This window comes from Rhincodon typus, chromosome 16 (genome assembly GCF_021869965.1).
Source record: "Rhincodon typus isolate 14 chromosome 16, sRhiTyp1.1, whole genome shotgun sequence".
Lineage (NCBI taxonomy): Eukaryota > Metazoa > Chordata > Chondrichthyes > Orectolobiformes > Rhincodontidae > Rhincodon > Rhincodon typus.
In genome coordinates this window covers 12,842,859-12,865,777 of record NC_063347.1, presented here as the reverse complement: position 1 = coordinate 12,865,777, position 22,919 = coordinate 12,842,859, and the positions used below count along the sequence as shown (strand labels likewise).

Here is a 22,919-nt window from a genome sequence, read left to right as displayed (position 1 = left end):
TCTGTGGTTTTATTTTGGCTGGCTTTGAGTCATGTTAAAATGCACAGCCAGCTGCCTCTGTCCTGTACCCCCTGTTCAGACTAACCTATGGCAGAGCTGACAGAATACAAAAGCGCCACTCACTAGCCGGCAGAATCATTGAGTTGGTACTCCGAGGCTCGCTCGAAGCAAGCCTGAATGCCTGAATCCTTCCACAGACGGCTGATAATTTCGTACAGCTCCTTTGGCATAGTCCCCTCGTCGATGGTGTCGGCCAGATGCATCAGTTTGCGAGAATCATCCTGAAGGAGAGTGAGAGCCACAGGGATTAGTTACGTGTTTCTTCCATAAGCTCGGTTCATGACCACCGAAAGGCAAATGTAGGATCAGCTAAAGAACTTGCAAAGTCATAGTTTTAAAACTAAGGGGACACCCATTTAAAACAGAGATAAGCATCATAGAATCTCTACAGGAAGCAGGTCATTCAGCCCACTGAGTCCACAGCAACCCTCCAAAGACCCAGACCCACCTTCCTACCCTATCCTCTATAATCCTGTATTCCCATGACTAATCCACCCAGCCTGCACATCCTTGGACACTATGGACAATTTAACATGGCCAATCCACCTAACCTGCACATCCTTGGACACCATGGACAATTTCCCATGGCCTATCCACCTAACCTGCACATCCTCGGACACTATGGGCAATTTATCATGGGCCGATCTACTTAACCTGCACGTCCGAGGAAACTTTTTTTTCTCTCTGAGGGTTGTGAATCTTTGAAATTCCCTTCCTCGGTATGCAGTGGACGCAGAATCTTCAAATATTTTTAAGGCAGAGGGAGATCGATTTTCCGATTGCTAAAGGGAGGAAAGGTTATTGAGGATATACAATGTAGAGCTGAGGTTGAAATCTGATCATCTTCTTGTTTGTATGTTTGGCTGCAACAGGCACCAAGTAACAGAGCTCAACAGAACCAACAGAAGCAGCTCAAATACCAAGCACTCCCCTATGCAGCAAGTTCCCCACCTCAGACATGTTGTTGGGGGGTGGGGGGGAAGTAAGGAGGTAAGCTGAGGTAGGGCACCCCCTAATAGAGAAGGCAAGATTTCCCAAGCCACCCTCTCCCTCCACTACTTCAGTCTGTGGGGGTTGCTGTAAATCAGAGAATCACAGAAGACCACAGCGGTGATGGAGGCCATTCCAGCTATTGTGCGTGCATTGGCTCTTTGTAAGATCATTCTTTGGAGTACAACATTTAATGTTCAATTAGAAATGCAAGTAGAGAAAAGCCCTCTCTCACTTTGGTTTTAAATGGTTCATAAGAGAATGGACAGGAGAGAAAGACGACCTCCCCAACACACTACCTTAACTGACCATTGTGTACATGTTATTTTGAGTTTCTTGTCCAAGCTTATATCAAGAAGTTAAACGCAATGGCCAGTTTAAATGAAGTTATACATCTATAATCCAGGGTAGGACCAGAATTGAAAGCCAAGTGTGGAAAACAAGATTAGAATAGTTAGGTTGTTTCAGAGATAGTAGGAACTGCAGATGCTGGAGAATCTGAGGTAACAAGGTGTAGAGCTGGATGAACACAGCAGGCCAAGCAGCATCAGAGAAGCAGGAAAGCTGACGTTTCGGGCCTAGACCCTTCTTCAGTTAGGCAGGCAAATGCAATGTTAGCATGCATTTCGAGAGGGAAAGATTACAAGAGCAGGGATGTAGTGTTGAGTTTGTATAAGGCTCTGGTCAGACCGCATTTGGAATAATGTGAGCAGTTTTGGGTCCCGTATCCAAGGAAGGACATGCTGGTGTTGGAGGGAGTCCAGAGGAGGTTTACCAGAATGTGAGGAGTGGTTGAGGACTCTGGGTCTATACTCGATGGAGTTTAGAAGGATGATGGAGGATCTCACTAAAACTTTCAGAATACTGAGAGGCCTGGATACAGTGGAGTAGGTGTAGTAGTAGGAGAGACTAGGATCCGCGGGATCCGCTTCAGAGTGAAGGTATGGCCCTTTAGAACTGAGATAAGGACGAATTTCTTCAGCCGGAGGGTGGTGAGTCTATGGAACTCATTGCTGCAGAATGTTGTGGAGGGCAAGTCATTGAATGTATTTAAGACAGAGATAAATAGATTCTTGATTAGTAAGGGGTCAAAGGTTACAGGGAGAAGACAGGAGAATGGGATTGAGAAACATATCAATCATGGTTGAATGGTGGAGCAAACTCGATGGGCAGAATGGCCTAATTCTGCCCCTATGGTATGGTCTGCCGTTCAATACGATTGTGGCTGATCCAGTTATGATCTCAACTCCTTTTGCTATCTTCTCCCACCTTGACTCCTTTGTCCATCAAAAATATCTTTAACTGAGTCTTGTATAAATTCAATGACCCAGAACTCTGATACAGAGAATTCCACAGACTAACAACCCTCTGAATTCTAGATTCTCACATATGTGGAAACATCCTCCCAGCATCCATCCTTTCAATCCCCTTGGGGGTTTATATGTTTCACTAAGATCACCCGTTTATTCTTCTAAACTCCAATGGATACAGGCTTAACCTTCACAAGATGGGTATGGGATGCTTTTTCTGATAGTGTCATGCAGACAGATTCATTGTGGCCCTTAAAAGGGAATTAGATAATTACCTGAGCATAAAATTTTTGCAGGGTTGCAAGGCTATGAGGGAGATACTGAGTTACCCTATTAAAGAGATGATATGGACATGATGGGCTGATTCAGCTGCTTCTCTGCTGTAGCTGTTCTATGATTCTGATGCTGTTTGTTGTTTTCTGCACATTAGTCCTCCTAACATATACCACAAAGAGCTAGGTTCTTGTTGAGTCAGACATCTTGAAATTTGAGTACAACACTAATTATTTAAAAGGCTACAATATCACAAACCTACACGTATAATCTGGGCTCAGTGGTTGTTAATGTTACTGTGTATCATGCCCATATATCTGATTGACTAAGCTGATTCAATTACACAGAATGACTGAAGGTAACCTTTGCACTGGAATGACACACACCTAATGTCATGTAACTGTCTTAAAGTGCCAATGTGGTCAGGAATTGGTGACATTCTGTGATGATGGTGGCCATTGTATAGCACGTGGTGCTGGTGTAACCTGTTTTCTGTTCGCACTGACCTGTCTGGCACTGTCTCCGTAGCCGATGTTCAGTGTGGTCATTGCCTTGACGATAGCCATCATGGATTGCAAGGTGTTACTGTAGATGATGCTGATGAACTCAAGACATTCCTCACGGGAGTAACCATCTTGATGAATAATTCTGTCAAGCAATGAAGCACACAAGATATTTAAAATGCTCTTCTCGTTTGCGCATAACCCACTTCGGAGTTACTGTGCATTCAATATGTCTTACTGCCACACCATCAGGACTTAACTGGTTCAAATCGGAACATGATTCGCCTGGTTCAAGTTATCTGTGCCAACAGTTATTGCTATCAAAGATCCAAATCCTGTGTTTGTGCAGGTATGTATACTTTTGCTAAGAGGTGGCCCAGGGAAGGATAGGGCTACGTTAGCAATGCTGAGTTCACTGTGTTATATTTAATGTATTCATGGCTTGCTCAGCCATCTCAGAGAGACACATTGCTGTGGGTCTGGAGTCACATTAGCCCTGAAGAATTAGGAATGGCAAATTTCCTCCCCTGAAGACTGTTGGTGAACCTGATGGGGTTTTTATGACAATCTGGTAGATTTGTTACCACTGTTAATAAGCTTTAGTCCTCTGGGTTACCAGACCAGCAATATTATCACTATGCTACCATCTCTCTCACTGGAGGACTTTTGCTGTGGGGAATACCTGTAAGTCTGTGTTTTTGTGTTAGTATATACTCAACATTTTTCATTCTGATAGCTGCATGTTAAATGGAATTAGTTTGATAAATGTAATTTTCATTTTGTAATATGGTACATGCGTATTGATCTGCATGGCCTCCTCCTGTGTTGTATCATTCTACATTAATGGAGAGCAGTTGATTCCATTGCTCTTTAGTGTATCTGAGAGAACCCAATAAAGAACAGGAGGCAAAGGATTAGCTTCAAGGAGATGAAACCCTACAGGCAATGTAGTGCATGTTACCGACCACTCAGAGAGTCCACATTTACTTGTAATTGCATCGTGCAGTCCGGAGCTATGGATAACAATGGGATATGTTCCAATACTTTTCCCATCACATGGCTGGACAGGACTCTTTCCCACTCCTTCCATCTGCCCTTGGTGCACGTTGGCACAATTTGCAGGTTGATACTCACCTGTTTGGCCATGTCAGTGGGAGGTGATGGCCTAGTGGTATTATCATTGGATGGTTAATCCGGAGACCCAGATAACGTTCTGGAGACCCAAATTCGAATCCCACCAAGGCAGATGGTGGAATTTGAATTCAATAAATATCTGGAATTACGAGTCTAATGACTGTGAATCCATTGTCAGTTGTTGGAAAAACCCATCTGGTTCACTAATGTCGTTTAGGGAAGGAAACTGCCATCTTTACCTGGTCTAGTTTACATGTGACTCCAGACCCACAGCAATGTGGTTGACTCTGAACTGCCCATGGGCAATTAGGGATGGGCAATAAATGCTGCCTAGCCAGCGACACCCTCACCCCGTTAATGAATAAAAGGGGAAAAAAATGAATACACTTTCCTTGGCCAGAAAGCCCTAGATTGGAACTCAAACCCAGAGCCTCTGTCTCAGCTGCTGGGACGCTACCCATTGCGCCACAGAACTTCCATGGGAGAAATGTACAAACCTTCAAATGAAGAGGAGGAAACCCAGATATTGATTTAAAAATCCCTTTCTACAGAAGGTCTACAAACAGGAATCCTTTAACAATAAGGACACTTTAGGGCACTTGGCAGATGCCAACTAGAAACTTCCTGTAAGCAGTCACCCCCAAACCTTCCCCACCCAATAGCAGTGATCAAACCTTGTGCATAGCCACAGCCTTGTGGTAGCAGACTCCTGTGGTGGGTTTTTAAAATAACCCACATTATTTGATAATTGAAGCCAAGGCTACTGACGATACTGAGGAGGGAACCTCCTCCAAGTTAGCAGTCTGGCACTGTGCCCGGTATAAATTTCATTTCTGTTAAAAAGTGTTTGGAGGTCCTATTTATCTTGAGGCAGGCTCTCTCTCTTTCCTATGTGAGCAGCTCCCAATTTGGCTAAGTCTCCCAAGTCACTAGGAGCAGCAGTAAGCTATTTAATTCCTTGAGCTAGCTCTTCCATCCCATACAATCATAGCTGACCAGAGTGTTGCCTCAACGCCACACTCCCTTCTGTTCTCTTGACTCCCCTTTTAGTCAAAAATCTCCCCAACTCAGGTTTAAATAAATTCAATGACCCAGCCTCCACTGCAGTCTGGGGCAGAGAACATATTTTGATAGAATCACCTCCCATTCTTCCAAATTCCAATAGATACAGGCCCATGCTGCTCCACATTTCCTCATAAGAAACTGTTTCATTCTGTGAATCAGTTGATGAACCTCTTACTAATCTGTTAGGGTTGGAGTGCCCCCGCAGGAATGTGCTTGCCATCTACAATTGGACAGTGACCATTCACCCACTTACATTGGCCCTCAGATACTGATAGAATTGCAATGGCCTGCACCAATTAATTGCCACAACACCGAGTCACAAAGACAGAGAGAGGAAGTCCAAAAGGGAGGAATGACGGCCAAGGTAAAGAAACAGTAATAATTTGATACAAACTATATATTTGAAGATCTGACTAAATCTGAATCGCAAAGTCAAAGCATCCAGTTTCTTCCTGTGCATTGCCCAGTGACGCCAGCATTTATGTCGTGACTGGCAAACTGGCACTGGGCACTGCCATGCTAAGTGTAGTCTTCAGCAACTGGCAATTTAAGAATAACATTCTTCCAAAAGAAATAGAAGGTGACCTACTTCATCTGCTTGACAATAGTGCTCTTGCCAGATTCTCCAGCACCTGGAAGAGAGGAGGCATGATTAGCAAGGAAATAAAGAGCTATTTTTGCACAACAATAAGTTCCAGAGTGATAGAAGTAATTAAAGATATGTAAGCCTGTGGTAGACAAGATGTAAGATTTTCAGTGGTTATGGAACCATAAACAGCTGATTAAATATAGGCAAATTGGAACCATAACAGAGCAAAAAATGTGCTAACTAACCCATCCAGTCTATATCAGTTCTCATAGAATCCCTGCAGTGTGGAAGCTGGCCATTTGGCTGCAACTAAGTCCACACTGACCCTCTGAAGAGCATCCCACCCAATCCCTGTAACCCTGAATCTCCCATGGCCGATCCACCCAACCTGCACATCCCTGGACACTATGTACAATTTACCATGGCCAATCCCCCAAACCCGCATATCTTTGGACCGTGGGAGGAAACCCACACAGACACAGGGAGAATGTCTGTGTGCAGTTTGCACAGTCACCCGATGCTGGAATTGAACCCAGGTCCCTAGCATTGTGAGGCAGTAATATTTAGCTACCATGCCATCCCTTCTCTGTAAAAGCAATGTGACTATTCCCTCTCCATGGGCCTTTCCCACATACCTGCAGTTTTTACCCATTCAGGGATGTTTCTTGATATTGCACAAGCAACTTTTACTGAACAGAGGCAATCATTTGGGCAATGGCTATATTCTACCGCAAGGGGACTTCAAAATGCTTTATAGAAACAAAGTGGTGCATGTGCTAAACACAAGAGCGAAACCACCTCAAAAGTGCATCAGTTTTGTGTTCTTAGCAGTCTTTATCAGCATTTCGGTTGCTGCATGCATAGTGCCTGTTTGGATATTGACTGGACAGCTGGACGATACAGCTTGATCGGATGGCTGGTTTACAATGTAGAGTAACACCAACAGTGTGGGTTCAATTCCTGTACTGACCGAGGTCACCATGACAGTCCTGAATTCTTAACCTTTATCCCCCCTGACGCATAGTGACCCTCAGGGTTAAACCACCACCAAGTCATCTCTCTCTAATCAGATAGCAGACCTATGGGACTGTGGTGTCTTTTCCTTAAATCTCAACCCAGAGCTTCAAGAATTAAAAATAAAGCCCAGCACCAAACCTGCCCACTCTTGTACCTCTCCTGGCAACTGGTCCTGGGATGTCTTTGGCAGAAAGCTTGGCTCCAGTTGCCTGTCTGCCCTCTCCACCAGAAAACATTCTCAACACTAGGAAAATTAGTGCAGCAATAGTGGCGAAAACGTTAGAAATCTTCCCGGAAGACATTATTTTCAGAGTGCTGGCTGTTGTATTGAGAGATTCACCTTTCACTTCTTTTGGAAACACCATCAGATGCAAGCACCAATATTATGGCAAATTATCTCTTCAATGCTATAGCTTCTGTCAGACATTTCTTCCAAACACCCCCATGTTCATGTGATATAACAATTTATATTTCAAAACATAAACTGTTAGAAAATAAGACTCTTTTTTAAGAATACAAAGTACTGGATTTTCTGTGGTCCAGCCTCTTGTCATCTCACCGGTAACAAATAATGCTTACGTTTAAATGGCATTTCAGGCTTAAGCGAAGTTTAACACAAAGAGTTGCTTTGAAAACAGAAGTTGCTGGAGAAGCTCAGCAGTTATGGCAGCATCTGTGAAGAGATGAGAAAGGATCACCAGACCTGGAATGTTAACTCTGATTTCACTTCACAGATACTGCTGAGCTTTTCCAGCAACTTCTGTTTTTGTTTCTGACTTACAGCATCCGCAGATCTTTCGATTTTTTTACAAAGAGTTGCTTGTTGGAGGCCAATGACTATTCTTATGTAGGTTATTCCAGTTCAAAGGGGTGGGCATCCCATTTGTTCTAGGTGTGGTTGATGCCCTCTCAATGGGGTGCCATCATTGTGCAGTGAGTTGGCTGTAACATGCCAAGATGCCCAGTCCGTTTGGGGTACTTGGGGCTCAGTGGTTAGCACTGCCGCCTCACAGCTCCAGGGACCCGGGTTTGATTCTCAGCCTTGGGCGACTGTCTGTGTGGAGTTTGCACATTCTCCCTGTGTCTGTGTGGGTTTCCTCCGGGTGCTCTGGTTTCCTCCCACAGTCCAAAGATGTGCAGGTTAGGAGGATTGGCCATGCTAAATTGCCCATAGGGATGTGTAGATTAGGTGGGTTATAGGGGGATGAGTCTGGGTGGGATGTTCTGAGGTTCAGTGTGGACTTGTTGGGCCGAAGGGCCTGTTTCCACACTGTAGGGATTCTATGATTCTTTGATTCTATGAGATTCTAAGTTACGTCTGAGACTCCCAGGGGCCAATGAAGCAGAGAAACCCCACTGATCTGGTCACATGAAATGGTTCTGCATTGTGAAGCCCTGAGACGGGAAAACCACGTCTGAGAGTTCCGTGAGCACATTCACAAAATAGACAGGGGTGCACAAGTTTCAGGTCTGCAATCACGGTACTCGTGGAAAACCCAGGGTCAATATTGTATTACAGTTCATCCACATAGTGGTGTTGCAATTACGGTGTTGCAATGGTGTTGCATAGTGGTTGGATTAAGGTTGTTCTTTCATTACCACAACAGTCTTCATGGGGACATTGGCATCATCTTGCTTCTTCTCTAGCTATCTTCAATCCTTTCTCCATCCCCTTGGTGGAGGGATCAATGGCTTGGGAGCATAGATTTAAGGTAAAGGGTTTGGAGGGGATGTGAGGTAAAGTGTTTTCACCCAGAGGCTGGTGTGAATCTGGAACTCAATGCCTGTAGTGCTGGTGGGGAACATTTAAGAAGTACTTAGCTGCACACTTGCAATGTCAAGGCACACAAGGTTATGGTCCAAGTGCTGGAAAGTTAGATTAGAAAAGTTAGTTAGTTGCCTTTAACCGGCGCAGATTCAAAGGATATTTCCGATGACTGGGGAATCCAGCACCAGGGATCATGGGCTCAGGATACAGGGTAGGCCGTTTAGCAGTGTTGATGAGGAGAAATCTCTTCATGCACAAAGTGGTGAGCCTGTGGAATTCTTATCATGCTGAGGGCTAAAGGAGTCAAAGGGGTGAAAGCAGGAACAGGGTGCTGAGTTGGATGGTCATATAGTATGGTACAGCAGGCTCAAAGGGCTGAATGGCCTACTCCTGCCCCTGTTTTCTCTGTCTCTATATAGTTTTCTTGCTGAACGGCTCGAAGTACATTAAAAATTGATACGTGTTTGACTCCCAGTAATTGTCGTCTGACACGTTCTGAAGTATTCTTGTTGCTCTGGTAACTGATGCTGCGAGGCAAAAGTGCTGGGTTTTTACCAACATGGCCTGCTGCTCGACATTTGAGTGCGTCGCTTCCAAAGTTCTAGTTGCACATGTCAAGCATCATAGCTGGCTGTTCAAGTGGAATCTTGCTGACCCTCTATCCCTTCTGCGGGAAGGTGCATGGGACAGAAACCAATGAATATCCATCTGTTTGTTTCCGTTTTGCTTTTGTTTTCCCACATCTCTTATCCAGCCTTTGGCACAGTGACACTTGCTGCTGGCAAATTATTGGCTGCAAACTGCAGCATATTGGCCATTCTCTCACCAAAAGGCAGGCTCACGCCCCTTTAATTAAAGGGACATTGAAAACTGCTGGGGTGTTTAAAGGCAATGGAGAGAGGTGGGGGGGGTAAGGTAGGGAGTGTCAGAATGTCATCTGTTAATGCCCAGCTCCATCTCCTACTCTTTGAGCACCCTGATGACAGCTGGGTGAAATAATGAGACCAAAACATCCTGTGTTTCTCTTGTACACCTTACACCAGCCTTTGGCTCAAAGGAAGGCTGGGACGTTAAGGAGGCTGATGTCACTCAAGGAAAGACTGAAGCATTGCCCCTTCCGAGGGTGGGCTGGCTTAGCGTTAATCAGCCTGTCACTATTGCTGGATCCAAACCCACTGCTTTCATCATTCCACCCTTCTGCCAACCAATGACACTCTTCAGCCAGCTCAGTTGGACACTGTGTCTCCTGAAATAATGGTATACCATCATAGAAATGACAAGGTTTCACTGGAAGAGGATTAACTCAACGCTGATTACTGTAAATTGGATCTCTTCTCTCTCTCTCTTTCTCTCTCTCTCTACCACCCTCCACATTCCGCATTGCCGCTTTAAAATAAGGGTCTGGGTTCAAATGTCTAACGGAGGATTAAAATGATTGAAAGAAAGTCTCTTGCCTGAAACTGGTTTGTTATGGTGTGTGTGAGTGTGTGTTTGACAGTGAGAGTGTGCGTGTGTGTGTGAGTGTGTGTATGTATGTGAGCGTGTGAGCGGTGGATTTCCTGTGAATAAAATCAGCTTTAATTCCTGATCCACCACCAACTATGCAGTACTCCCTCGACTCGCCCAGGATGTTGTGGTCATGTCTATGGAGCAGGATTTGAAAACACAACCTTCTGGACTTGGTGACAAAGGTTTACCCAATTAAATGATAGTTAATAAACTAGTTTGCCACATTATTGTGAAATAAACAAACCAGTAAGTGAACCATTTGTGACTCAAGTCTCTCCGGAGAAAGGAACATGTCACTCTGGTGTGTCCTCATTTCATAGGATCTCTCCAGTGTGGAAGCAGGCCATTCAGCCCATCAAGTCCACACTGACGCTCTGAAGAGCATCCCACCCACGCTATCCCCATAAACCTGCATTTCCTATGGCTAATCCACAGCCTACACATTCTCAGACACTAATGGGCAATTTACCATGGTCAATCCACCTAACCTGCACATCTTTGAACTGTGGGAGGAAACTGAAGCACCTGGAGGAAAGCAAAACAGACACAGAACAAATACGTAAACTCAACACAGACAGTCACCCAAGAGTGGAATCGAACCCAGGCACCTGGCACTGTGAGGCAGCACTGTTAACCACTGAGTCACTGTGCCGTCTCTTGTGGCACCCTTTCTCAAGTTCAGGGCTACTGCTCCCCAGAATGAATGGTTGACTCTGTCGCCCTGTTACTGTTCTCCTGGGGTTAAGTGTCTACTCCAGAATTAAGAGTGTTTGACTATGATGCTGTGTGCCAATGGAAGCATCATTCCACTGAGATAGCTCAGCCATAATCAGGTTTAATATTCATCAAAACAAATGGAAATGTTGTTTAAAAAAAAGCCATTGAATCAATAAGGCCGAGAGAGACCTCAGGAATGTAATGGTCAGTCTCTACTGTTAGACTATTACTGACCATCTGATGTAAACAGCATTTACAGCTAGGTTCTGAAATAAACTCGATGAACTCTCTACAGAGTGATCGCATGCTGCTCTCCCTGTCCTTTCTATCTGAGCTCAGTAAGGCAACAAATATTTTGTAATGCCTGCAAGAAGAAAGAAAAGGATTTTTTTTTACCAAAACTCCATAGAGTTTTGCCTTACCCAGATCCTATCAGATGTCACACTAAGAGAACTTGCCACTCAGCACAGGAATTGAGTTAACGAGAGGGAATCCCAGTGTGTTAGAAGCTTACTTGATCGATCTGTTTAGATATGGGGAGGCAATGGCAACAACTATTAATCCAGAGATTCAAGAAAAGTCCTGAGGACCTGGGCTTGAATAGCACCACAACAGATTTTTCAATAAAATTCTGAAATGACTGTGAAAACATTGTTAATTGTTGTACTGCCAGGTTCAATAATGTGCTTTAGGGAGCCATCCTTGACTGGTCTGGCCTACATGTGACTCCAGACTCATAGCAATGTGGTTGTGTTATAAAGCGGAGGTTGACCCCCCCTCTGAGAAGTAAAACTGAAGCAACCAAAGAGGAGAACCTCACCTCATAATCTATAAAAGGAGTGCAAAAAGTGGTGTAACCTGCCTTTCAGCAACGTCTAGTAGTTAAATAAAATAAATCCCTGACACTCACTTTAAAATCAACAAGTAACAATTTATTTATCTAACTGTAAACAATGAACAAATTAACTAAACTATTAATAAACTGAATAAATCCCTTCTTACTACTAACTAATCCCAAATAAAGCAATATTCTAATGATATGCTGTCCTAATAAATACAAGTCCCACTTATATAAATAAATAGAATTTAGCCTCTGGAAATTACAGCCAGATTATGTGTCTTCTGGAATATTCTGTGCCTTCTCTGTCAATTCTTCTGACAGAAATGCCTTCCCCATCAATTCTTCCATCAGGAATATGAACTAGTTGCACTGTTGGTACCGTTATTATTTAGATGGTGTTTTCTCTAAAACATAGAGGAGCCAGTTGGGTCAGGCAGTAAATGATGGGCAGCATGGTAGCTCAGTTGTTGGCACTGCTGCCTCACAGTGCAAGGCACTGAGCTTGATTTCACCCTCAGGCAATTGTGTGGAGTTTGCACATTCTCCCCGTGTCTGTGTGGTTTCTTCCAGGTGCTCCAGTTTCCTCCCACATTCCAAAGATGTGCAGGTTAGGTGGATTGGCCATGGGAAATGCAGAGATAGGGTAGGGGAGTGATCATAGATCATAGAATCCACACAGTGTGGAAACAGGCCCTTTGGCCCAACAAGTCCACATTGATCGTCAGAGCATCCCACCCAGACCCCTATAACCTACCTAATCTACACACCCTGTGGGAAATTTAGCATGGCCATTCCACCTAGCCTGCACATCTTTGGACTGTGGGAGGAAACCGGAGCACCTGGAGGAAACCCACGCAGACACAGGGAGAATGTGCAAACTCCACACAGTCACCCAAGGGTGGCATCGGACCCGGGTCCCTGGTGCTGTGAGGCAGCAGTGCTAACCACTGAGCCACCATGCCGCCCATCTGGGTGGGATGCTCTTCGGAGGGTTGGTGTGGACTCGATGGCCTGAATGGCCTGCTTCCACACTGTAGGGATTCTATGATTCTAAGAAATACTGGCCAGCCAGCGCCACCCACATCACATGAGTGAACAATGAAGCAGATCTGTAAATGAGTGTCCAAAACTAAGAGCATAGGTGGAAGTAATGTGAAACCAATTGTTATACCATTCTTCACACCTGCTTTATGTTTCGATGGACATCTATGTATGTCCTACATAATTCAGTAACAGAACAGCAGAGAAATACTTAATTAATAACTTGGGGGGGTCTCTGCAAATCCTTAAAAGGGGACAGCTCCAACCAGTTAAAATGAATCAGTTCCTTCCAACTGTACTCATGCCACATGAATTATATTTTAATTTCTGCCCACATGTACTTCTGAAGGAGTTAACTCTACGTTTTCACTGGAACTCAGAGTTGACTTTGTTCCTTTTCCAAAAACAAAATGAAGAGATGACTTAATTGTTTTGTAATGCTTTTCAATGGCTCAGTTTAATTTGCTCCTGGCTACTTCCTGAAGAGGAACACCTTTGTGAAATATTGATTGTGAGTGTTCCGTTGCCCAGACCTAAAAGGATCAGACCTCTGTTATTATTGAGGGTGAGGCTGCTCCATACATTGACTGCTCGATTCCAGGAAATTTTCCATTTGCCCTTCCCTTCCACTATTCTCTGCTGTCTCTTTTGTTCGGTCAGTGTGGGAACCTTTTCTGGAAACTTCATCATATGATGCTACACTGCAGAGCCCGAGTGAAGTGAAATGGTATTTATTTGTAACAGCTTCCCCTCACACCCCTGTGCCCAACAGCCAGCAAGTTCTTATTAGAGGATGTCAGAGTCTGTATCGTGGAAGACATTTCCCAATATAGTATGCCTAATCCTTGACCTTTGCAAACATGGCTTATTTTGCCTGAAGCAAAAATGAAGAAATTCCCTTGTTTTCTCTGTTTAAGGGACTAACATTGCAGAATATTAACACTTCTAAAGGCACATTGTAATCCCATTTACTAATTCCAGCCCAATCCTACATGTTTGTGCAAGCTCATCAACTTTTCTGTGATTAGCCTTAATCAGCACTCAAATTAGGACACGGACAATCCTAAACTGAATGCAATCAGTTAATCTAATTTTCCATTATAACCCTGTTCAGCCTGCAACAGTTATTTTAGGAACAGAAAAACAGGCTAAATAACAACTGATGGCATATCGTCCCTGAATAATTTACAGCATCTGATTTCACTTAAGTGAATTAATGATTAATACAGTGGACCCATGCTATCATTACAATTTACACTGAAGCCAGTCAATGTAATCTTTACAGCAAAAGTTCATAGGAACAATTCCACATTCTTATCCCTGTAATATAATGTCACAATGGCCAAGTGCAGCAGATATGTGGGGACACCACCACTTGCAAAAACCCCACCTCAACCCCCAAAGCCACTTTACCATTCAGACTTGAAAATATACCATTGTACCTTTAATGTCACTGGGACAAAATTCCTGAACTCCTTCACAGACGGTGTTGCGGGTCTATCTACGCCAACTAGACTATAGCACTTCAAGAAACTTACCACCATCTTCTCAAGGGCAACTAGGATGGGCAATAAATGCTGGGCCAGCCAGCGACCCCCATATGAATGAATTTTTAAAAAGCAGGGCACTATTGGATGAAGTGTTAAATCAAGGCCCAATCTATCCTTTCATATCGGAAGACACAATTCTGAAAAGAAGCACAAGACGTCTGGTCACTAAATATCCTCACTAAAAAAGTTATTCCTGTTTCTGTTAGTCCCACTTTGTGAAGATTATGTTCCTTACAAAAGTAATCTCACTTCTAAGCCTATAAAATATTTTGGGATGTTGTTAAAGATTATGAAAGGTGCTTATGTAAATACATTTTCTCATTTTTTTACTGCGCAATTTACACCTAAAGGATGACAGTTCTGCGCTGTTTTGCTCGATAGTGAATCTCCACAGCAGCACGGAGCTTGAACAGAAGAAGGTGAAAAATAAAGAAAAAGGTGGCTGGTATTTGAAAGCTAGTTGTTTTTCAGCTGATTGCTCAAACCATTTCTTTATTCCAAAATAATTAAATTTAGACTGAGCATTTCCACTTGTGGTGTTCACTTTTCATTAAGACCAAACCAAACCCCTTTAGACTTTATCGAAAAAAAAACTAAAACTGATTATTGATGGTCTTGCTTGAAGAATTAAGTTATAGACACATATTAGTTGAATTACTTTAGAAGTTACAAAGTTGACCTGAAATTGAGAATGATCCTTTTAAAAGGGAAGGGTATGCAATGCAATTGGAATAATGACAGCAGAGTGCTTGAGATACTGTAACATTACTAGATGGTTTAAATTTCACACAATTAGCTACTCTGTGAGCAAGAAGTCAGCTCCTTTGTTGGGGCTTGCTGCTAAATAATCATCCTTGTGAATATTATTCTCCTCTCGGATTGCTTCCAGATGCATATAAAAGAAATAGGTACAATTACAAGCAATTGGAGGAAGATATTTGCTTTATTAGAGGGGTGCTGCATACGTTCTGCAGACTTAAAGGTGCCAATGTGTCATCCCTGAACAGCGAAGGCAGCAAATATTTCACAAGCCCCTCTGAAATGTCTCGTTGCAAATGAAAATCTTAGGTGGAAATTCTGATCAGCTTATTCATAAATGCATTTGCTGAAAAGGAAAGGTAGGAACAGATTCTTCAGTAACTTTAAAAATGGACATGTACTTGGAAAGAGAGCTCTTGTGGCGTAGTGTTAGTGTCCCTGCCTTTGAGCTAGGAGGCCTGGGTTCACGTTGCACTTGCTCTAGAGGTGTGTAAGAACATCTCTGAGCAGATGGATCAGGACATATCTATAAAAACCAAAAGAACTGTGGATGCTGTAGATCAGGAACAAAATCAAAGTTGCTGGGAAAAACTCAGTAGGTCTGGCAGCATCTGTGAAGGAGAAAACAGAGTTAATGTTTCGGGTCCGGTGACCCTTCCTCAGAACTGATGGTGGCTGGGAAAACATCAGTTTATATGCAGAAAAAAGGACATATCAATGTTTGACAAGGAAACATTATGGGGGCTATGGGAAAAGACCAGTTACTTGAGTAAGTGCAGGAGAAGGACAGTTGACCCCTCAAGCCTGCCCCCACTTTTAATTAGATCATGGCTGAATCTCTGCCTCTAGCCAACCTTCCTGGCCACCTAGGGCTCTTGTGATGCAGTGGTAGCATCTCAACCTTACCCCTAGAAGACACGGGTTCTAATCCCAATTGATATATGACAAACACATCTATGCAGGTTGATTGAAATTGTCATTTCAGTGGTAGTGGGTCAGAGCTTTGCATGTTTCATTTTTTAGAATGAGATAGATACATTTAATACATAGAACAGCACAGGAACAATTCCTTTGGCCCATGATGTTGTCCCAAACAAGATGCCAAATTAACCGAATCCCTTTTGCCTGCCCTTGGTCCATATCCCTCTATTCCTTGCTCATTCATTGTCTTATCTAAAAGCATTGAAACACTCTTATGGTAACTGCCTCCTCCAGTAACCATGGCAGAGTGTTCCAGGATTCAATCACTTATCTGTGTAAAAAACTTGCCCCTCAAAGCTCCTTTGATCTTTCCCCCACTTACTTTAAATACATGACCTCTCATATTCGATATTTCAACTCTTGGAAGAAGGTTCTGACCATCAACCCTATCTATACCTCCCATAATTTTATAAACTTCCATCAGGTCTCCCTCAGCCCGCACTGCTCCAGAGAAAACAATGCTAATTTCTCCAGCCTCTCCTGATAGCTCATATCCTCTAATCCAGGCAGCATCCACTTCTAGGAATGCATTGCTGGAGAGGGTAGTGGAGTCGGCCTCATTTGGGGCATTTAAGCGGCTATTAGATAGGCATATGGATGATAGTATAAGGTAGGGGTGGAGGTTAGATAGACCTTAAGATTAGGGTAAAAGTTCGGCACAACATCGTGGGCCGAAGGGCCTGTACTGCGCTGTACTGTTCTATGTTCTATGTTCTATTGAGTAAGTCCTCCATCAGCATACTGGGTGGGGTCACATGACGTTCTATGATGCATGTTTCTGTAAACTAGAAATAGGCTGCTCCTTGGGAATAGACTGAGGAGCTACAGTGAAAGCAATAATGGGCCAAAGCAAGATGTACTATGGATCACCACAATAGCTTCCGGATTGTATAGATGTCCAGATGGAACAGTCTGTTTGGAAGAAAAGGCACAACAGCAGTTTAATGTGGAAGATTTCTTCCCTCGTGATGGCACTGTTAGCATGTTTAATTATCAACCCCACCTCAGTTGTCACCTGTCTTGCCTCTGAACCTGCCAGGACTTTGAGCACATTATCTAACGCTGATGACGTGTTGCACGGTCAAAGGCTTCAGCTCTTGGTTGAAAAGTTAAACCAAGGGCCTCTTCTGCACTTATCTGACAGAAAGCAAACTGAGTTCTCCTGGTGTCCTAGCCAATATTCATTTATCAATAAATATTCTGAAATAAACTGTTTGTTAATGTCTTTGATGTTCGGGAGTACTTGCAAATTGGCTGCTATATGCCCTTACATTACAATGGTCACTACACTTTGGAAGTGTTTACAGGCCTGTAAAGTGCTTTGGTGTGTCCCAAGGTGCTGAAAGGCATGCTATACTTGCAAGCTGGATGTCATTAGCTCAATTGACTGGATAACTAGTTCATAATGTAGAATGATGCCAACTGTGTGGGTTCAATCCCCCTATTGGCTGAGGTCTTCCTGCAGGTTATGTCATCTCAACCTTACCCCTTGTATAGGTGTGGTGACCCTTGGGTTAAAGTGCCCACATCTCTTGCTCTCTCTAATGAGACAGTGGGACTATGGTGACTTTACCTTTATAATTGCAAGACCTTTTTATCACACGTTAATACATGGCATAATGCTCCCAGCCACTCTACTACGCTCATCTGTTTACAGTCATGTTTGAATGAAACTACTGCTCTAATAAGCTGAGAACAATGTGTAAGCATTGTTAGAAGACAATTAGTGATTAGATCTGTAATTAAATATTGCAGCTATTTGTTCCATTGTACATCTTGATAACCAGGTACAATGGAAGCTGGTTCAGCAACAAGATGCTCAGTTATCTCTGTCGCAGCTTGACAACAGTTCCACCTGAGATACTGAAGCTTTGTTTCACATACAATAATTTAACAATTCTCTGTGCTCACGTCTCCTTCTCCCAGCTGCCTTACCAACTCATTTAGCCGAAAAGTGAAAAGCTTAATGTTTGTACGTTTAACAACTTGCATTTATATAGCACCTTCACCATAATGAAATATCCTTCACAGGAACACCAAGCTGTGACATGAGCTCAGACGACTAAAAACCTGGTCAAAGAGGTCAATTTTAAGGAATGTGTCAAGGAGCAAAGCCAGTTAAGTTTCGAGGGAATGTGGCAGAGCTTGGGGCCCAGGCAACTGAAGACACGGCCATCAAGCGTGGAGCGATCACTGTTGTGGACGCGCTTGAGGCCAGAATTAGAGGAGCACAGATATCTTGAAAATATGGCTGGAGGAGATTGCAGTGAAGTGAGGCTAGAGGGAATTGGAAATAGCAAGAGTTTTAAAATCCCGGCATTACTTGACCAGTAGCCAACACATGTCAGGGTGCAAAGGGATTCAAGGGAACAGGGTTTACTGTGAGTTCTCGCATGGCAGCAAAAGTTTGGAGGGCCTAAAGTTTATGGAGGGTAGAACGTGGGAGAGCAGAATGTATCTTGGAATAGCTGAAACTGGGAGTAACAAAAACATAAAGTGAAGGTGTCAAAAGCAGATGAGCTGAGATGGGCAAAGTCAGGTGACCTGATAATAGGAAATAGATAGTATTCGTAATTGCAGGGCAATGAGGCTGGGAGGGTGAAAGGTGAGGCCAAGGTTGTGAACAGATCGAGGTAAACTCAGACATTTCTCAGGAAGTGGGGTGGAGTTGGTGGTTACTAGGGAACAGAGTTTGGAGTGGGCCAGAAAACAATGGCTTTGGTCTTCCAAATATTTAATTGGAGTGAACCTCCGCTCATCCAATACTGATTTTTGGATGAGCAGTCTGACAATTTAGCAACAATCTAGTGAACGCCTTTAGTTTGCAATAAATACAAATGAAATCCAGTTGTTGGCACATATTTTAACCCTGGAGGGGCTGCAGTGCAGAAACCAGGGTTAAAAATATTTTGGGGAAAGATCACATAGATTAGGACTTCTGTTTTCCAAAACATTGAAAATTAAGTAGTGACCGAATTGAGGGTCTTGTGGTGAGCAGGGGAGTTGACAGGGATAGAGAGAAACTGGTTGAGAAAGGTGTAGTGTCCGGTGCAAGTGTCATAACATTCAAATAAGAGCCACGGCATTTAAGAGAGGGTGGCATGATATCAGAAAATATTCTTCACACAAAAGATAGTAGAAATCTACAACTCTCCCATCGCCATTACAAACAAAATCACTTCAACTTGGTTCGTTGAAAATTTGGGTACTGAGAATTTTCTTAGGCAACAGCATCAAGGTATAGTATAAGGAAGATAATATAATATAAAGAATAACTAAGACAGATAGATAGAATTAAAATACAAACCAGTTAGTATCAGATTGAATGATGGAACAGACTTGAGGGGCCAAATGGCCTTCTATTTGTAAGTACTTCCTGGAGAATTATCAACCAGCAGCGTCCTGTTTGTTAGAAAATAATTTTGGCATGGGAAGACTTTTACTATTTCTCTCTAAAAAGATGTTATTGTAATAGTGGATTCTCCTGTATCAGGAGATGATGATCTTGCAGGAGATTGAGATATCAAAATGGCTTCAAAACGTGAGGGTCTTTCCTTCAGGAAAGGGGGTGTCTACTGAAAGACACCTCCCTACTGTTTCTTACAGTAGACCCCTGCCCCACAACCTCCTCACCTAGACTCATGACCGACCTTGACTCCCTTTCACACAAACCGCCCTCACTAATCTGTTGCCTGGCCCTCTAGCTGCTCCTGAGCCTCTCCCCATGAAGGTGAAGAATGGCTGGCAGCTTCTGGGTGTTGGGATTTCTGCTCCCTCGGGGTCCTTGATCTTAGGGAAGGCCCAGTGTTGTAGAACCGAGTGCCCGAGAAGCACTTCATTTGACATTGTCCCCGAAAGGAGGCAATGGGGTGATACTGGCTCCCTGTGCCAGCAGTCAAGATCATCCTCTCCCCCACATTGCCTTGATCAAAGTCTTTTGTACGTAAAGCCAAAATGAGTGGATGGCGAAAATGCTTTGGACTTTCTTAAAGTCAAAGAATCATAGAGGCTTACAGCATGGAAACAAGCCGTTCGGGTCAACTTCTTCCCAAAAACTTGGTCAGCAGGATAGCATCAGGTGAGTGAAACCCATGAATTTTGCTGCACACTAGCCATTAACCAGGGCATCTCATTTTTCTTAACCATAGGATTCACTGCCACCTATGAAATTTTGTGAATAGTTGGCCAACAAGGTTGTTTTATGCCCAATCCGAGATACTCCAAAACCTGCATTTGTGCCATATTTGCCCCCACACTCTTGCAATCCATCAACGATTGGGAACCTGGTCATTCCTTAACCATTAACAGTGCTTCCACGCCCAAAATAATTTCATGCCTTTTCTCTTTGTTAGTGTAGATTAACCAAGGAAAATCATGGCTGATAGTTATTTTCAGAAACGCGTGCAAGAGTTAGAGGCAGAGCCAAGCTGAATATTGAAATTCTTCACTTCATGTGGAAGAGATTACTTGTAGCATTTGATATAATTGATGCGTTTCTCAGAAATCTGTGGGAGGTAGACTGTGCGAGAAATAAATGTGAAGCATATTGATGAGGTAAACGAATAGAAGAAAATGAACCCCCTTCAAGTATTTGCATTGAGACACTCTTGAAAGCTGCCAAGCTCTGTAATTGCCTGGTAATTATTATTTTAATGGCATGATTGGTCTTTAATAAAGATTCCTACCTGTAGAGAAAGAAATTCACATTACAGATGCACTCTGCTTGACAGAAATGATTATTGGACTTAAAGCAGTGAAGTGAGCAATAGAGAAATGTAAAAGTTGTTTAGATATTGTAATATCTGGGCTCTGATGTTTCAATTTGGGTCAATCTGCTTTATACGCTGTGAGGTATAAAGAGCTGAAAAATGCGCTCCAGTACAGGGAAGAATGAAGGCTTATTTCATCCAGGCTTCATTCCTGATTCTTAGCGTTAAAAATAAAATCCAGATTCCCCGGCACATTTAGCAGCAATCTTAATAACCCCAGTCATTATAAATGCATCAATCATTCAACAACTTATGTCAAAGCAGAGATCCCTGTGACTTGTCGATTGCCATAACTTGCTTAATAATTTGCTCCATTTCGAACAGCGCAAGTATCATTTCAGTGAGGAAATTACAGCTCCTGCCATTCCAGTCAACTTATCTATCATGGAAAGGGAGCTTTTGAAATTGGACTCTCATTCCCCCAGGTCTTTCTGAAAGAATTTTAAGTTTTAAAAATTCAAAACATTTTAGTTTCTTTTGCTTTTTCTTTCACACTCTTTAATCAATGTCTCTTTCCCTCCCTTTATTGTCTTTCTTTATCAGTTTTGGCTCTAATCCACCTTTCCATTCCATCATTCTTCCTTTAAAATGTGCACAGGCTGAAGGCTTCGCTGCTAGGCAGACATTTATTGCCCATCTCTAAGTTCTCTTAAGAAGGTGACGATGAGCTGCCTTCTTGAACTGCTGCAGAGATGTTAAGAAGAGTTCTAGAATTCTGATCCCAGTGCTATAGTTCCAAGGCAGAATGGTGTGTGGCTTGGAGAGGAACTAGCAGTTGGTGATGTTCCCCTCCACCTGCCTCTCTTGTTCTTCTAAGGGGTTTCCTTCTCATTATTTCAATCTCATTACCTAAAGTGAAACAGTATTGGTCTTATCAGAAACTGTGGACTCAGCTAACCAATTGCCTACACCACATTGTTGTTATGTAGCAGTTTACCAAACAGAATTGTCAGAGGCATACATAAGGTAGGTAGCCAAAAGCTTTTCCCCAGGGTAGAGGAGTCTAAAACTAGAGGGCATAGGTTTAAGGTGAAAGGGGAGACATACAAAAGGGTCCAGAGGGGCAATTTTTACACACAGAGGGTGGTGAGTGTCTGGAATGGGTTGCCAGAGCACAGTAGTTAGGATGGCATGGTGGCTCAGTGGTTAGCACTGCTGCCTCACAGCGCCAGGGACCCAGGTTTGATTCCAACCTCAGATGACTGTCTGTGTGGAGTTTGTACCTTCGCCCTGTGTCTGCATTGGTTTCCTCCGGGTGCTCTGGTTTCCTCCCACAGTCCAAAGATGTGCAGGCTGGGTGGATTGGCCATGTTAAATTGCCCATAGTGTCCAGGGATGTGTAGATTAGGGGGATGGGTCTGGGTGGGATGCTCTGAGGGTCGGTGTGGACTTGTTGGGCTGAAGGGCCTGTTTCCACACTGTAGGGATTCTATGATCTAATTCAAATAATACTATGATCAGAGGTAGTGGTGTAAGTGAGTATAATTTTGTCATTTAAGAAACATTCAGATAGGTGCATGGATGGGATAAGTATGGAGGGATATGGACCAAACACAGGAAAATGGGACTAGATTAAATGTGAAACTTGGCGATCTGGGCAAGGTGGGCCGAAGGGCCTGTTTCCATGCTGTAGACCTCTATGATTTTATGAGCACGGGAAGGCTGGGGTATACCAATCAGTGCTCTGTTCCAGCAAAGTTCTTTAATATATTTTTAAAAATTTGATAGATCTGGGGAGAATATGGCATAGAATTAATGTCACAGGACTAGTAGTCTAGAGCTTCAGGCTATTGGTCTGGTAACATGCGTTTGATAATGAAATTTGAATTCATTGAAATTTGGAGTTAAAATGGCTGGTATGATGGTGACCATGTAACCGTTGTTAATTGTAAAAGTCTACCATACTTAAATGGTCCAGAATAATTTAGACTCCAGACCCACTGCAATATGGTTGACACAACAGACCTCCTGATAGCAATAAGGGAATGGGAAACAAATGCTGGCCTTATCAGTGACCACCATATCCCCTATCCCAGTGACAAC

At 43.2% G+C, this 22,919-nt stretch overlaps 1 protein-coding gene across 1 annotated transcript in view; it reads right to left on the bottom strand.

Moving 5' to 3' along the window:
• gnat1 (guanine nucleotide binding protein (G protein), alpha transducing activity polypeptide 1) overlaps positions 1-22,919 on the bottom strand; it is a 65,585-nt gene that overhangs the window by 18,979 nt on the left and 23,687 nt on the right. The window contains exons 2-4 of the mRNA XM_048606303.1: positions 5,925-5,967; positions 3,140-3,281; positions 124-281 (exon numbers count right to left, since the gene is read on the bottom strand). Of these exons, the coding sequence (XP_048462260.1) occupies positions 124-281; positions 3,140-3,281; positions 5,925-5,967 (343 nt within the window). The remainder of the gene's footprint in view (positions 1-123; positions 282-3,139; positions 3,282-5,924; positions 5,968-22,919) is intronic.